The sequence below is a fragment of the Aulonocara sp. 'chitande type north' Nkhata Bay genome, linkage group LG14 (assembly GCF_057382095.1).
Source record: "Aulonocara sp. 'chitande type north' Nkhata Bay isolate Kocher_YH1m ecotype deep benthic linkage group LG14, A_spYH_male_GT1.1, whole genome shotgun sequence".
NCBI lineage: Eukaryota > Metazoa > Chordata > Actinopteri > Cichliformes > Cichlidae > Aulonocara > Aulonocara sp. 'chitande type north' Nkhata Bay.
The window spans coordinates 22,597,459-22,615,333 of record NC_141357.1 but is presented as its reverse complement, the minus strand read 5'-3'; the positions used below and the strand labels follow the sequence as shown (position 1 = coordinate 22,615,333).

Here is a 17,875-nt window from a genome sequence, read left to right as displayed (position 1 = left end):
ATCTCATGCAAATAATCACTGACACACATCCACTCGTTTATTTGGGCGCATTGTGAGTGAGTATTTTGTCCGATTAAAACGAAATATAAGTAGCTCGTGCTGTTGGCAGACATACACGTGCAATACATTTGTAGTCATAATTTTTCATCGACTGGATGCTATTTTAAAAACTGCACAGAAAATACACCATCAAGAGAAAAAAAATACAAATGAAGCTTAGTCCCTCATTAAAATACTACATTAAATAATCTCCATTTAGAAATGCTCTTTTTTAAAGAGCTTTTACCATCCCCCAAATCGTCATAATAGTCATGCTATTATGGAAATGTAATTGTCTAACTTTATCTCGTTTAATTAAGGCGATTCAAGCGACTTTGTTTATGTAGTAGTGTTATACAAAAATACTTTAAAACTGTTTAACACAATATCTAACGTTGCAGCAACAACAACAACGACAAACTATGTATGCCGAATTATTAAATAAGTGTTGTTTAGTTAATGAAACATAATAGAGGCAAAATCCGTAAAGCTATGGTAAAAAAGGGGGTCCTTCGATCGATTGCTCTGTGTTTGATTCTAATTCCTTGATCGATGCTTTCCGGTTTGACAAGCAGAGTCTCCCAAACAGTGCATGGCTGTTGTTGAGAGGCAGTGCCATTTAAAGGTGAGAAGCGGGACTCTCCTTTTAATTTTTATAGGGATACACTTATTTTTAATATAAGACATGTTAGTAGATGTGATACGTTTACTATTGCACATCCGGGACCTTTATTTAGAACAAGAACCGCGGTCCCAAGCTGGTTAAGTTAGCACCGTTAGCTTAGTAGCTAGCCTCTGCACAAAAACAAACATTTATTAGCTGCTTGCGGCAACGGTACTTTACCTTTTAGCAGTCGGTGGTGATTTAATAAGTTAAATACTACTGTATGTAGGTGGCTGTGCTTTAATAGTCGTTAAATGAGCTTATGGTACAGTGGTCAGAGTAGTAAAAACGTTGTGTTTTATACACGTGAGGAGTAAATAAATAGGTCGGTTCCCACTGATATTCCAGCAAACTGTCTCGAAGGGTTGTTTGAGAGATGTCAAAAGGAGCAACCCCACTCTTGTGTATGTTTTGCCAGCTGACTGACCGCCAGCATGGGTAGGCGCTCGTCCGACAGTGATGATGACAGCCGAAGCAAGAGAAAGAAGAAACAGCGTCGCCGCTCTTCTTCCTCTTCTTCTTCTTCGTCCTCTTCCTCTGGCAGCAGAGTGAGAAGTAGCCGCAGTCGGAGGTCCAGTCGCCGCCGGAGCCGCTCTCGCTCCAGAGACAGGAGGTTAGGCTTCATCGTGAAATTTTCCTTCTTACATGCGTGCAGAGTGCGGCTCTCTGTTCGGCTGGAGTGTGTTTAACCAACGACTGTTTTGCATTTAAAGCTTCTGAAAGGTTAAAAGCCAGATGCATTCAGAAATTGAGCATTTCATTGGAGGGGCTGAACCTAATTAAAATGTGACACATTTTAAACACAAGTATTTTGGTTTTTACAAAATATATTTATTGCATAACTAAAATCCAGGAGGTCATTCAGGATTCTCAGTTTAGAAGATTTCATCATGTACATTAAAATACACAGCATTTCAAATGCACACAAATGACCATGCGCTTGTAAACTAGTAATAAAACGTGTGCAATCACGCCCTGTATTTTGGCCAATATATTTGAATATAAGGTATAAACCTATACTGTTTTAGAGTTATTGAAAAGGGGAATGTATTCCACAGACTTCACATGAAGGAGCTGCTGGTTGCTTCGTTATGACTAACTCTGCAATTGCTGCATTCAACCCTAGTATATCTTTTACCTGGATTAAAGTTGTATGTATTGTCTATGGGACAACAATTGCACTGATGCTGACGTGTCTCTGAGGGATCACTTTTGGCCACTATCACCAGTTGATATGCTGCTTGGGTTCCACTTGGATTTTAGTGGTATTATGCTTCCCAGCAGTCAGTCTTTTCTTGAAAAACTCGATAAAGCAGAGGCTGAAAACACTGATGTATACTTCTTGTATATTTCTTGTGCTCTGTAGTTAAGTTACCACATTCTTCTGTATACATATATTATCTGTATAGCTTGAATAGCTTAAAAAAACAAAACACAAACATTGTATGCAGATTTTTTTTCCCACTCACACATTTTGACTTATTGTAGTTGGAAAAGAGCAGGTTTTCATAACTGTGACTCTTTTGTATTCAAGCATTTCAGTAAAACATGAAAGTATGACAGCCACTGGACATACATGGTACCGGCACCCTGAAACAGGAGCAGCTAAACTAATTATATATATTTTCTCGAATTTGATCGTTTATATCTTTGGTTGTCATCCCATCAAAATGTGTCTGTAATCATGAGAATTTCAGGAATTTGCATTTCAGACAGCCAAGTAGAGGAATGTATTTGCATATCAGCTGATACATGAAAAAAATGGTGGACATTATTTTGTTTTGACTTCAAAATGTTCTCTAGTTTTTGTTTTAAAATGGAGAACGTCATGATATCGGATTATATCATATTCAGACTTTTTCCTCAACAGACAAAAGCTTAGGTAATGAAGCTAGATAGAACAACAGATTAAGAGATGTTTGTCTGGCCAGCATGCTAGCTTTCTAAACGTTTCACATTAAATGTTCTGATTTTAAAAGTACAGATGTTTAGCATAGGCTTTTTACAACATAGCTCATTTAAGAGTAAACCTATTTTCTAGTAAATGAGTTATGAAGTTCCTAGATTGGAAAATTATGTCTTCGGTAATGATTCCGTGTGGACAGCGAAGGGCCGTCATACTTTTCCCAGTAAATGCCAGAATTAAGACACTTTAAAAGGACCAAGAAATAAAATCTAACAAGAAAATTTTGAATCAATGTGCAGTGGTAATAATTTGTCCAGGAAAGGATGTCAGTAAGAATTTAAACAAGCACTTTTGCGTCTGTAAAAATAGGTTTGGAAGGCAAACAGCTTTGCAGAGAGGTTAGTTTCTTATTCTTCAATAGAAATCTAGGATAGATTTTTGTTTGGGCTTATTTCATATCAACCCTCCTCTTGATAATGTGAAGGCTTAAATATAAAAGGTTATGACATAACATCAGTTTTATCATTTTATTCTGATCTTCGTAAAGTAAAACACTTCAGTGTTTAGCTGTTGCTGAGGAATGAGGAGGTTCAGTAATAATCAACCTTCTTTGCAAGTAGCTACTGACTGGACCTGACCTCCATCCATCCAACCGTCTATCCACAGCTGCCACTGGGTGTATGTGGCTGTTCAGACAAGGCCAGTTGATGGTAATTATTTATGAGGCTTGGTCAAGGTCCATTACTGCTGATGGGAAGTCATTGGCTGCCTGCACAGGGTGGGGTAGGGTGGGCAGTGTAAACCCTGGGACCACAGTCCTTCATCTATTAACTGCTTGTGTGTTTTGAACAACTGACTAAGACCTTCTGTATTTCTGTCTCTGTGTGTGTGTTGGATCTACTTGCTTTAAATAGGTTCATAAAAGCGACCACACGTTTTGTAGCACTGTCAACCTGAGTAATGTAAAGTGACCTTACATGAGGTAAAACAGAAGAGGGCTTATGTTCTGGCTGGGTGACATCATAACCACATAATTAACATGTATATGTAAGGAAAGTAATTGTATCCCTGGCCGTGGTTAAGTTACAATACGGGAGTGAGATGGAAAAGTGTGTGTGAATAAACGCAAAATGAAGTCCAAGTTGTGAGGTGTTATTTGCGTTCACGTTAAAGACTTCTGTGTTGGCCATTGCTTCCCTCTTGCATGTGTTCTACCCATTATGTTTTATTACGTGCACACAGGCTTTTGTGAAAATGTGTGAGCTTTCCCCTCCTTCCAAATAATCCCATCTCACTACTGTGTGCTTCTTCTGTGCAGTGTGTGAAGTGGTTGTGCAGGGCTGTGGAAGTTATTTCATAAGGCCCCGCTCTTGGGATCCAGCCTTTAGAATACTAATAGATCTTTGCTGGGTTTCTCTAAGTGGTACAAATCTGGTTTGATAGTTCAGCCTCTGTGTTATTTGTATTGCTTGCCTTTTTCTTCTCTCCTTCTCTATCTAGCAGAGCTCCCACAGGACTGAGAGAGGGATTTTTTGTGGGGGGGGGGGGGCGGCATGTGTATTAAAGATTTGGTTATTTTTGGTTCTGGTGAAACAAAAGAAGATGTTTTAAATAATGAATATTGCACAAAGTGTTTGCAGTATCGGGCGTGGGGCTGTTTCAGCATTTACATTCACTCCCATAAATGACTCCTGCTACATGATATCAATAGGAACTCAGTGTGAGCGGTGTTTGGAAAATAGACGCTGCACACGCTGCTGTAGCCACATTAAAGAGCAGCAGAGAACTAAAGGGCCCCTGTGGAGGAACTGTAAGGCATCCTGCATGGCTCTGCAGCTCTGGGCCTTGGACCAGAGCATTCACTAATGCACACTAGCTGCTTGTGATTCTGATAACAAGCTACGTTTTCTGGATCGTGTGGGTATGTTTTCTCTTAAACATAACAGCAAAATAAAGTAGTGACACGATATCCACTTTTTTAGAAGAGGGAAGAATTTTAGATGGTGCTTTCTGAGTTTTTGTCCACTGGGAAAATGAACACAGAAAAATGTGCTTGACGTAGTGGAGCATTAGGGTGAAGTGAGGAGAGACTTTTTACGGGAATGGTAAGACTTTGATTTTTGTGGAAAGTAAACTGTGAGAAACTAAACAATACAGCTGAATGACCCCCCCCCCCCCCCCCCCCCCCCCTCCCTCTATTAACCACCCTAAGCATTCAGGACAAATTTGTGCAGTTTTTTTTTTTTTTTGAACTCCAGAACAATGATTAGTTGTATAATCATACTCCTGTATGATTGATCTGCTTTTAAAGATTCTATAATAAGATTAAATGTATGTGTGTATTTTTTTTTTCCTGTCCCAGGAGGAGAAGACGTTCCAGCAGCAGTTCGTCTCACAGTTCATCTCGCAGGAGGAGGAGTCGAAGCGCAGAGAGAGACAAAGGGAGGAGCCACCGTTCACACAGGTCACGCAGCCGGGACAGGAGGTAGCACCATCGTGGACATTATTCATTCTGCTCATTCTGCTTAATCCCTCAAACTGCTGTATTATTTCCAGTCACTTGAAGTTTCCTAACAGGATTTTAAAGTCAGATTGTCTAAGTTTTAGTCACGCTTGGAGAAAAGGAGTGAGAGAGACGGTACCCACATCATTTTAAAAGTTGGTTTGGGGGTGGGGGGGGAAGCTTGGAAAGGTTAAGGGTGTTTGTATTACAAATCAGTGCAAGGAATGCCATTGCAGATTTTTCTTATTACAGAAAAATACATTTTTTTGAAAGTTTATTGTAGTCTAAACAACACATCATTTCATATTTATGTCTTATGTCATCAGATGGAAGCACATGGAAACTTATGTTTTAGGTCTGAATTACTGTATTGCGTGTGCATCTAGTTGTGTCTCCGTTTGCTCCGACTATCCGTCTTACTGCATGAGTATTAATGAGACTGTGACACGCAGAGACAGCAGGTCACATGCAGCACCACTCCAGTCTGCCTGCCAAACCCTTTTCTGGAAGCACCTCTCCTTTCACTCATTAGCACCATTAAACCGTCATTAGTGGTACATACTTTGTTGAATTATGATTATTAATGTTGTTGCTCCTTTAAAAAAAAAAGTTATTCACGTGACAAATGTGTACACGGCTGCACCACACTATGCACACACTCACAGTCCCGTGTCCCTTTCAGAAACATAAAGAGAAAGTCTCTGTGTGGTGGTCCATGTCATTAGCATAGCTAATCTGGTGCTAATGAACCAGTAAACTGTGCTGTTTTTAAATCCCTTCCTCACACACACACACACACACACACACACACACACACACACACACACACACACACACACACACACACACACACAAACAAATGCATAAATACATGCACAGACGCACATTTGAAGAAAAGGTTGTCATAATATATGCGCAAGCAAGGCCCTTTGTTTACTTGTGTATGGCTGCGGGGGAGAGCATAGATCATTTTAATCACAAAGGAAAAAGTGTTTTAATATCTTGATTACAGAGGTGTCAGGATGAAGGGATGATGCAACAGGGATGTTCTGACACGTGTGGTTGATTGCGCCATGAAAAGGCACCACACTTCAACTCTCCGATGTAATGCTCACAGGCTTTTGGAATAAGCGAATTTCGGTGTTTGACTGCACGCTGAGGCCATTTATTGGGAGAATTCAGCCAAACATTTTTCACACATTCTCTCGCTGCTCTCTGCGGTACAGTGGCAGTCACTCACAGCACCACTGGTGATTAAAACATCAGTTGAAAATGGTGTGGTGTGAGATGAAAGGTGGAAGGGATTTGGGAGATTTAGAACTACAGTCGATGACATCGGTGTTTACAAACGCTGCAGTGTGATTAGGAGGGTTGCGTTGTGTAATCGGCTTAGCGGTAAGCGAGGAGCAGGTGGGCTGGGCCGGGCTGGTGTTGGTGGGAGTGCGTGGTGGGGCGTTATGAGGTTGAGGCGGTGTTAGAGGTGGAGATGTGCAAAATGATGGCAATGATGATTAAATTTATGCAGTTAAGTGATGGCAGCTACAATTTGTGTCTGCAGAAGTTGACACGGGCACATGTGCTCCTGTGTTAGCGTTCGAAGAATCCAGTGGCAGTTTTCTTGTGTAATAAATGGGAAAAGAGCAGAAGTGATGAAATGATTGATTGGCAAAAAATAGTAATTTGATTTTTTTGTTTTAAATCTTTTATCAACCACACAATTTAAGAATGAATCTAGAGCATAATATTTAATTTAATTGACAGCGAAGCTAAATGGTATTTGAGCAGTTGTGGAGAAATTATGTGACTATTCTTCCGTCTGTATTTATCAGAAGTGCTGCATCTGCGCTGTGCATGACTTTGGTGGGACACTGCATATTTTACAGCAGCTGGGGGTTGTGAAATGAAAGCAGGTTGATGTGTGCACAGGTGCCCTGACTGCTATTAGTCAGTGCTGTGTGTGTGTGTGTGTGTGTGTGTGTGTGTGTGTGTGTGTGTGTGTGTGTGTGTGTGTGTGTGTGTGCGCGCGCGCGTCGGGATGAGGCTGCCTGAGCTCCCTGAGAGGCTGGCTGATGGATCAGAGGAGGATTGCATGGACAGCAGCTCATGATTGATACGCAGATAGGATATGAGGTGCTGCCTGCCAACCCCCCCACCCCCCACCCTGGCCACACCAACCTGGAACCTCCTTCAGCATGTGAAGCAGAAGAGTAAGAAGATACAGAGAGCACTGACTGGAGGAGAAGATGGAGAGAGGGGTTCAGAAGTTAGAAGGGAATGAAAAAGTGTGGAGAGAATAGGCTGAGTTTCTCCAGGCGAGGGATAGAGCAGAGAAGATCCTAAAACAGGGGGAGGAATAAAGTGGAAAGACAAAAGTGAGCCCCAGTGTAGAGAAGAGAGGGATATTATTCAGAAGAAATAAGAATAATAATGTCTGCATTGGAATATTGCTGGGGAGAAGATTAGGACCATAGTGGGCCATCGTGGATTGAAGTGAAGGAATTTTATTACCTCCTTTTCAATCCCCTTTGTATAAATAAAAAATAAAGAGATACATGAAATAAGAATAACGCTCTATCATGTGTTTACATCTATCGTTGCTTCCTTCTCCTCTCCTCTCTTTTACACTCTTTTTTTTTTTTCTTCTTTTTTTTCCTGCCCTCAATCAGAGAAGGGCCAGGTCCCCCAGAGGCAGTCAATCTAGCCCTGAAATGTAAAACAGACAAGAGGAGCAGATTACCTATTTGCCATTAATGTTTATTCTCTTTGATGTGAGCAGGCATATCAGGCTCTGTGGGTGTGTGTCGTGCCTTCCTGTGAGCACGCTGTCAAGTGAACATGTGTGAGGCTGATTGAGAGAATGCATGTATGTGCAGATTTGCGTGAATATGAGGGGGAGTGTCACGGCCTAGTCCACTGGGGGAGAGCAGAGTGGAGCATGGCAGCAGCAGAGTAGAGTGATCTGATGCATACCCAGTCCAACAAAGGCGACACGGCCTATCATCACAGTCGGATCACAGGAACGTCTTTAGGTGAGCTCAACGGAGCATCGGTGTGGTCCGCTTTCATGGGCGGCCACAGCAGGGGTTAAATGTGTGTGGCGCAGTCAGTCATTCTGTCAGCCTTTCATTGACAACAGTTAGCTTTAGAGGGCCGTTGGAAGATGAGGAGGAATGTCTCATGCGTCAAATCCACCACTTGACCCATCAAAAGGAAGCTGAGCATTTCGGGTAATGTTAGCTATTCACACGTAGGTGAGCATATACTGGAGGGCACATGGTAATGCTTACATTTTCCCCATTAATATTTCAGGGTGTGTTGAGCTAGCAACGCAGAGTGCTAGCGTCAGGGTTTAGCCCTGCTAGCACAGAGTGACTTCATCACTGCTGTCATAATTACAGCGGGGAAAATAAGTATTTGACACATCAGCATTCTTATCAGTAAGGGGATTTCCAAGTGGACTATTGACACAACATTTCCACCAGATGTTGCCATCAAGCCAAATATTGAAGTCATACAATCAAATCAGAACATATAAGTATACAAGTTAAACCATAATAAATAAAGTGAAATGACACAGGGAATAAGTATTGAACACACTTTATTCAATACTTTGTAGAAAAGCCTTTGTTGGTGATTACAGCTTCTAGACGCCTCTTGTATGGATAGACCAGTCGTCTGCATTGCTCAGGAGTGATTCTGGCCCATTCTTCCACACAAACGGTCTTTAAATCTTGAAGGTTCCTTGGGCCTCTTTTATGAACTTTAATCTTCAGTTCTCTCCATAGATTTTCTATGGGATTTAGGTCAGGTGATTGACTGGGCCATTCAAGCAACTTGATTTTCTTTCTTTGAAACCACTTCATTGTTTCCTTGGCCTTGTGTTTGGGATCATTGTCTTGCTGAAATGTCCACCCTCTTTTCATTTTTAGCTTCCTGGTAGATGGCAGCAGATTTTTATCCAGAATGTCCCGGTACATCTCTCCATTCATCCTGCCTTCAATAATATGAAGTCTGCCAGTACCCCTTGCTGAAAAGCAGCCCCAAACCATGATGCTTCCACCCCCAAACTTGACTGTTGGTATGGTGTTCTTGGGGTGGTGAGCAGTGCCATTTCTTCTCCAAACATGGTGTGTAGAATGACTGCCAAAAAGTTCAATTTTGCTTTCATCTGACCATACTATAGTCGTCCAATAATCCACAGGCTTCTCCAAATGCTGTTGCGCAAAGTTTAACCGAGCCTTGACATGCTTTTTGTTCAGCAATGGAGTCTTGCGTGGTGAGCGTGCATGGATGCCATGGCGGTTCAGTGCATTGCTTATAGTTTTCTTTGAAACAACAGTACCTGCTGATGCAAGGTCTTCCTGAAGTTCTGTCCGAGTGGTTCTTGGCTCTTGGAGAACCCTCCTGATTGTTCTTTGGACTCCTCGGACAGGGATCTTGCGTGGAGCACCTGATCGTGGCAGGTTTATGGTGAACTGATGCACTTTCCATTTCCGGATAATGGCCCCCACAGTGCTCACAGGAACATTCAGCATTCTGGAAATGCACCTATAACCATTCCCATCAAAATGCTTTTCAACGATAAGATTACGAAGATCTTGAGAGAGTTCTTTGCTTTTACCCATCATGAAGTCTTTCCTGTGTGCCTTCTGGGTAATGAGGAGCCTTTATAGGCCATCAATTAGGACTAAAGCAGCTGATATCAATTAGTACTGATAGGGGACAGGATTTCTCTATCAATACTGACAGATTTCAGGTGATCTCCTGGCTTTCTATGTCATTTTGCCCCTTGTTATCTCCATGTATTCAATACTTATTCCCTGTGTCATTTCACTTTATTTATTGTGGTTTAACTTGTATACTTATATGTTCTGATTTGTTTGTATGACGTCAATATTTGGCTTGATGGCAACATCTGGTGGAAATGTTGTGTCAATAGTCCACTTGGAAATCCCCTTACTGATAAAAATGCTGATGTGTCAAATACTTATTTTCCCCGCTGTATATGGTGAGTGAGACCTCTAATTAGCAGTCATTTTCCTAGTAGTAGCGAGATATAAACACACCATCTAAAGTGCTATGCTACGCTGACCAGAGTTAGGATTGTCTCAGACTCTCACACATGTCAAGATGAGTTCCAAACCGATGCTTGCTTAAAGCAGGAAAATGACTCCAAATCTAAAGTCTATCCATTTTTTTCAGCTTATTCAGTTCAGGGCAGTCATGAGGGGTGGAGCTTAACCTAGCTCTTATATGGCACAGTTTGCCAGTCTGTTGAAATCATTCATACTCACTTTCACACCTGTGGCCAGTTTGGAATGACTAATAAACTGAACATGCATATCTTTGGCAGCACAGGGGTGCAATGGTTACAACGGTCACTTCACAGCAAGAAGGTTCCTGCTTTGAACCCCATCTAGATCCTTTCATGTGAGAGGTGCATGTTCTCCTGTGCCTACGTGGTTTCTTGGCTGGTACTCCAGCTTCCTTTCACACTCTAAAGACCTGCACGTTAAATTGGTCATGCTTGTGAAATAATAAAAGAACTGAAAGTTTATAGAATAACTGAATGCATTGTTAAATGCACCTTGTAGTATAAAGTGCTTCGATTGGTCAGTAAAACTAGATTGGAGCACCTTAGAGGTGTAGGTGGATTTTAATCTCCACCACCTTTGGATAGTATTTCAGCTATTAGTAAATGAATAAGTGCATTTTAAACTCGCCGAAGATGGAAATAATAATCAGTAATTGTACAGAGTTTGTTTTCATATCTTTGGGTTGTATTGATTTTTTTTAAAGTAAGCCTCGAGTGTTCCTGTTAAAAGGAGTACTCAGAAAGAAACTGAACTACTTTTGCATGTCCAGGCTCGGTTGCAACAGCAAAAGCTTTTCATTTTGGAGGAATAACAATGTGGATCGATAATGAAACGGGTTAAAATATCAAAACGCTGACCTATTCAGGTCTGTAGTAGACGAGATTCAGAAGTCAAATCGATGGCTACACTCAGATTAATTTAAGATTGTGGGAGTATTAGATTGATGATTTCCAAATGGCTTTCTTTGTGTTTGTAAATATCACAGACAGCGGTACGATTGGAACCTCATTGTGGAACTTCTCCAGCAAGACTGGAAGAACTAGGTTATTTGGATGTTACAGACCATAACATGAGCTCTGTTTTCTGCACAGGAGATCACAGAAGCACTCCAGGCGTGTGCACGTGTACGTGCAAAGGTTGAGCGATGGCCTGGTATTTATTTCACTCAGCAATTTTCTCCCGTATAAGATGAGGTGTCGTACATCTGCTAGATAGCTTTTTCTGCCTTGCACTGACACGGAGTGTGTACAAGGTCATCCAGGCAGCTTGGAACAGGGAGCGCCGAGGTGAGGAGCAGAAGGGAGGAGTGGATGGTGGGGCAGCTGAGTGCAAGTAGACAGAAGAGGGAGGAGGAAAATCAGCAACTTTATCGTGGGGAAGCTGAAGTGAAGCCTCCCAGCTTTCATTGCACCTGGATCAGCAATTCCCCTGTCAGGTGGCGGGGTGGGAATTTTTCTCTGCGTTTTTCTCCGACATATATTTTTATTTGCACAGTTTAGAGTGTGTCTGTGAGCGAGAAGTAGCAGGTGGTTTTGGGTGTCGCTAGCTTCATGAGGGAAACGAGCCCGAGTGTGTTTCGAGGAAATGACATGTGAAATCCGATTTCCTCAAAAACACACTGACATTTTGCTTTTATAAGTTGGCCATAAGGGGTAAATTGTGTGGATACAAAATAAAATGAGGAAGACTGCTAACAATCCTTACATCCTTTTTCTTCTTCAAGGTACAGAATCTCACTTGTGTTCTCCCAATGTTGTAGTGGGTCTTATACTGGAATTTAAGAGCAGGCTTCTGGCTGTTTTTTCTATCCGTCTGTCTGTTATCCCATAGACTCTCAACAGCTTTTCTTCTCCCCTTTCCTCAGGATGACATTTAGCCCTTTTTTCCTTCTTCCCCTATTACCGGACTTGCAAAGTGTTGATTTAAACTGAAAGATGACCTGGTTTAGTTCAGCTACGTCTTCTCTACTCCATAAAAATCAACATGCGTCATGAGATCTGAACGCGTTTGTTGTTGTGTTTCTCTCTTTTCCCCCCTCTCTCTGTCTTACTCTCTTTCTGTGTTGTCTTTTTTATTTATCTGCTGTAAAGGCCAGTCAAGCGCTGCTCGGCTTTGTTGTCAGAAACCTTTATTTACCAAAGGGAGGAATAAGTGACTGACACAGACAGCCTCTTTCATCCCCGCTTCGCCGCAAGCAGTGTTCCCCTCTACTGCCAGAGGAAACCCCCCTCCTACTCACCCTCCCCTTCACTTCTGCCAAGCCACCCCCCTCTCCATCGCACCCCTCCATCCTGCAGGCTCACAACACACTAGCCCACTCCCCTGGGTAGAAACCTAGCTGTAGTCTGCACTCGCGCACACGCACAAAAATTCGATGGTCCTAAACAAAGACGAGTTTAACATCACAGACGGCACAGACTGGTCCCTTTACTCATATTATCCGTCTGCTAAACAAATGGGTAGTAATGACACATAAAGCTTGTTACGTTGTAGCGGCGGTTGGAAAATGTAGTTTAAACATTTTTTAACATTTTTTTCATGTCAGTTCATAGAGGGCAAAGAGGAATATCTCGGTCGCCTAATCATTATGTCAGAAATCATTTGAGCACATTGATCTGGGTTCAAAGCAGAAAGTTACTTCAAAATTAGAAAAGAACATTCATACTCATTCTCATTAGTATGGTTGTAAAATGAGGAAATTCTGTATTTCCCTAAAACTCCAATCATCACATAGGAAGGCACTATTAGTACAATTGGACTAACTGCCTGTTTAACCACTAGTACCTATCGAGATTTTCAATATAAAACACACCAACTGTTGTCCCTAATCACTACGAACATGCAAAATTTGAATGGTTTATTTGGGAAAATAAAATATCTTTTTATCTTAGCTGTGATGTTATTAGCTTTTAGTATGTTTTTTTTTTTTTGTTTTGTTGTTTTTTTTTTTAAATTGACAGCATTTATGTCCTAATAATCGGTTTTCTCTGAAGGTCACTCAACACGTTTGTTTTGAAGCAGCTAAAACTGAGTAAAAGTCCATCCATTAATTTTGTTCAGCTTATCCAATTTGGTTTCAGGGTGTGGGTGGGCTGGACACCCTATCACCCTATCCCAGCTGTCATAGGGTGAAGGCTGGGTACACGTGAACAGGTCGCCTGTTTATTGCAGTCAAACCTTTCACCATTCCAGCCATTTGCGTTCACACCTACAGCCCAGTTAGCATTGCCAATTAACCTAGCCCCATGCATGTCTTTGGACTGTTGGAGGAAGCCAGAATACCTGGAGAGAACACACACACAAGCACAACATGCAGATTCCACACAGAGGCATGAGCCGGCCAGTGGATTTGAACCAAGGACCTTCTTGCTGGGAAGCAGCGGTGATGCCCAGGAGCAGAAGTTATAAACACAAATTAACATTTTATGTTAATATATATATACTGGAGACATAAAACATACAGTAAATCAATATAATTTGTGCCGAGCAACATCATATTTGAGGATGAGTGATACAAGTACCCAAAATAACTGTATTAATAGCATTACAGTTTAAAATCTTCAAGTTTATAGTCTTGTCTTAAAAAAGTAAATGCAAAATGATAAAATGAGGATACAGTTTCAAGATCATACCTGTGATAATTGAGAAGGTTTTGTATTGTTTTGCACCTCTGCCAGTGAAAGTCTTCAGGGTTAATTAGGTATCATAGACACCAGCCTAAAGTTAATTTCTGTTTGTATACCAAAGACACGATTTAGTTCTTTGATGACTGAAACTCAGTAGAAGTATGTCATTTCCAGTGTTATTTTTTTGGGTAGAGAAACAGATTTGCTGTTTTGAAAATAAAACCACTGAAATGCCAAACACTAATAACATGCAATCAGCCCTCATTGTGTTCACTTTATGACAGTGAAAAGCCTCATCCGTCTGGCCAGACCGAGAGAAAGACGGAGACAGAAACGCTTTTAGCTCTGGCATAGGAAAATGAACACCAAATGTATCTCTCTCACTCTCCTTCCTGCTTTTTCTCTGTCTCTCTCTCCTATTTAAGCTTCTTGAAGTTCTTCCAAATTGGGTTTTAAATGCCAATTAGGAGGTTGAATGTAGTAAAATAAAAGCAAATGCAGGCAGGATGGCCTCACCTTCTGGCTGGTTAGGCTTCAGAGAGAGCTGAGCCGGACCTTTGGCTCCCAGCGAGGCTTTGAGAGAAATATCCTGCCTAATGAACACATTAATTAGAACCATAACTATTTATAAGATGATAATTAGAAACGAAGGGAGGTAAACTGGGCTTTTCCTGCAATTAATGGAGGATTAATTACGGGAGCTAATGAAGTGGATTTTTGAAACGCGTGGAGGTGAAGTACAGAGATGTGCAGCTCGCTTTGTGATCACTGGCATAATTATTTTCTCCAGCACCAAAGCGTTTGAGGCCCTGGTCCTCGCCGGCTCAGGCCGGCTAATAAGCATCATTGCATCGTTATATATGCACTTAAAAAGACTTGCCACTGAAATGACTGTCTAATTATTTCTAATTGGCAGGCCCTGTGTGTTGTCATTGAGCTGTTTGGAGCCGCAGCAGAGCTCTGGGTCTAATAACGCTCTGGGCGGAGAAGGAGGGTAGAGCGAGCTAGAGATGCATTGCTAGAGAGCGAGAGAGCAAAGAGAAGAGGGGCGCTCTACCCGATTGTCTTCTTTTCATAGTCAGACCTGCACATTGCCCTCCTGTGCCCCTCGCCCAGCAGGACAGCAGGTCCTAGAACGATGGCCGACGCACTCGGAGGTCACCTTGCCAAGCAGTCGATTAGCAAAGTTTTATTTCATCCCTGCGCATTTCCCCCCCCTTTTAATTAACAGCTTCTGCTCTTAATTTATGCACACATAAACGCCACCGTCTGTCCACAGTTCTTCTTTTCACGCTTAAACATACTACACACACAGGGAGGGAGGGTGGACGGGAGGTATGTTTATGTGCTCTGTGTGTGTGTGAGATTCACTGGCCAGGTTTTGAGCCAGTCCATGGAGACCTGAGCTCAGAGAGCATGCATGGACAAACCTCAGTCAGCCGTGTTTACCTTGTACTCTCGTTGTGTGCCTACTCCGGCCATATGGACACTTGAACTTGGAGGATGCATATGTAAACACATATAGTTTCAAGTTTGCTGGCATGGCCCTGTTTATACTATAATGATTTTTTAACATTATTAGATGCATCCAAATTTTTTACAACAGGCTTTTGTTTTCGTTATTGGGCCACTGATTTCCATTTAGGCTGTGCGTAAGAGTGCATGTCTTAAAGGGGTGTTTGAGTGATGGCCTAGGATTATGTGTGTGAGCACCTCACTTAACTTGTCCTCAGCAGAGTCATGTGCATTGTCTTGCCAAAAAACCCTTCTTCCCCCACCGCCCTCGCCCCCGTCCCCAACCCGGACAACTTAAGAGCAAATTGCCAGCTAATGGATCGACTGCCTGCACTTGTCAGTTCTCTTTGGACAAGCAAAGCAACCGCACACACACGCACGTGGTTTCACTCACACATTTGGTAATTTATTTGTGGAAAAAGAGAAGAAAAATGAGAGAGAATGGCAGAGAAATGAAACGAGGATCATGTGCGCCTTGACTGAAACCTTGACAATCTTTTTAAAAGTAATGAAACACTTTCTCAGCATGCGCATGAGGTTTTCTATTTGAAATTTGTCTTCCTTTTTTTTTTTTTTTTTTTGCTCTATGTATCCATTTGGGTTTTGGCACAGTCGAGGACATGAGGAGGAAGTGGAGATAGATGGATCAGCCAAAGGATACGTGGCCAACTGTCGTGTGATTGGTTGAACAAAGGAGCAGAGCATTTCTGTGACTGGTTGAACAGAGAACTTGACGTTGGGATTTTGGCATTAAATAAAAGCTGGGAAATGTAATTATTCTAAATGCAGTCAACGGTTTTGTTGGAGTGGAAGTTGGGCAGATTTCTCTATAAACTTGGTGGGATATTGACACAAAGCGTGGCACTGCAGATGTGTAAAGAATGACATTCATGCCATCACAGTAACTTGCAAACTTTTTTTTTTAAAAATGTGAATTCTAATATCTTTATCTTTAGATTTAAATAACATAAAATGTAAAGATATGAAATGTCCTCAAACAGTGAAATTCCCTTAGATATAAAAGCCATATACTTAGCATGCCGCATGTATAAAAAATTGACTTATGATATACACTAAACTAAATTTTCACCAGAGCTGGTCTATATGTTTGTATATTTTTCTGCTCAATGTTTACGAAACTGGAGCGTCTCGAGTACTCGAGTCATAAAGTTCTGTGTTTGTCTGTGAGCAGTAAAGGGGGGAAAATCATACTTCTCCTACTTCTAGTTCAATGCACAGGACATGTAGATTATGTGAAGTGACAGAATTGGGGGGGGGGTTTCCTCGAAGGGTACGAGTGTTTTCTCTTTCTATTCATTTCTTGATCTCTCTTCCAGTGTTTCTCTCCTCTCCTTGTTCAATCTCGACAGCGGTTTATAAAAAAAAGATTTTTAGAAACTTCTTTATGAGACAAGTCTCTGTTCTGTTAGAAGACAACTTTATGTTATTCCACCGAAGAGGCGAAACTAATAGTTCCATGTTTTTTACAGGGCACTGTTCCAGTTGTGTCTTGGGTGTTTAATTAAGTGTAGTTTCCCTTTAGTAGTGGAATGTGTGTCTGCTTTTTGTCGGCCCGTTCCTCTGTGCCTTTTACAGTCCACCCACATGGTTTGTCTCAGCGTTTATGATTTTTCTTATACCGGAGTTGTGAGGTTCCTAAATCACTTAAGCACACGGGGCCAAGCAGTCCACATTTAAACAATAAAAGGCTGTTATGCTAAGGGCCCTCAGATCTCCTACCACTTCATAAATACATGCGTATAAAAGGCAGAAAAATACATCTTCCCTGACCAGAGAGAGAGAGAGGGAGAGTGAGCGTCTGAGAGCACACCTGCTAATTGGAGCCAGCTTGATGTGAAGTACGGCTGTCTGCTCCGTCTTCTCCCAATTTCTTTTTCATTCTTCCTCGGGTTTTTTTTTTTTAAACTCTGATTGTTCTTGACTTTCCAACTTTTTAAAAAATCGTTTCCCCTCTTTTCCCTCCTTAACCTCCTGCTGTCCTTCACCTTTTGCTCCATGTCCTTTCTCCTCTTCCTTGTTTGTCCTTCTACTTTTCTCTCCCTCCTTACCGATGGGGACGGCGACATCCAAAACAACTCTGATTCAGCGTAGCTAATTGTTCCGAGCCGTGATGGATTTGGAAAGAGGGGGAGAAAAAAGTGGGTTTCAATTGCGTGAGTGGCTGTGAGCGAGTTGGCGAGTTAGCACCTAGTCTGAGCGTGACCTCTACTTGACCTTGTGTCAAAGCGAGTGGCTGGGCCAGCTCCAGCTGCTAATGGGTGTCATGTCAAGCTGCGGCTGCAAGGAGGTCAAAGGTTGCGAGTGCACACCAGACGGCCAAGTTTAGGATTGCGACGTAGAGGCTGAGTGACACTGCGCATATGTGACTGTGGGTAATCAACACACAAGCACCCAGCAGCACATGCACATACATGGGCATAGAAGCATGCGTGCACACACATGGAAACTGTATCTTGCTGCAGAAAGTCATCTTTTCTCTCATCGTTGGCTGGCCGTTTAGGTTCA

General features: G+C 41.9%; 1 protein-coding gene across 2 annotated transcripts in view; it reads left to right on the top strand.

The window, feature by feature from the left end:
• Positions 1 to 555: 555 nt before the first annotated feature.
• rsrc1 (arginine/serine-rich coiled-coil 1) overlaps positions 556 to 17,875 on the top strand; it is a 121,812-nt gene continuing 104,492 nt past the window's right edge. The window contains exons 1-3 of one of the 2 annotated variants that reach the window (XM_086261574.1): positions 556 to 664; positions 1,122 to 1,316; positions 4,972 to 5,094. In XM_086261574.1, coding sequence (XP_086117700.1) covers positions 1,138 to 1,316; positions 4,972 to 5,094 — 302 coding nt within the window. In that variant the 5' untranslated portion in view covers positions 556 to 664; positions 1,122 to 1,137. Of the gene's footprint in view, positions 665 to 775; positions 1,029 to 1,121; positions 1,317 to 4,971; positions 5,095 to 17,875 lie in introns of those variants that run through there. The other variant, XM_086261575.1, reaches the window with a different exon arrangement.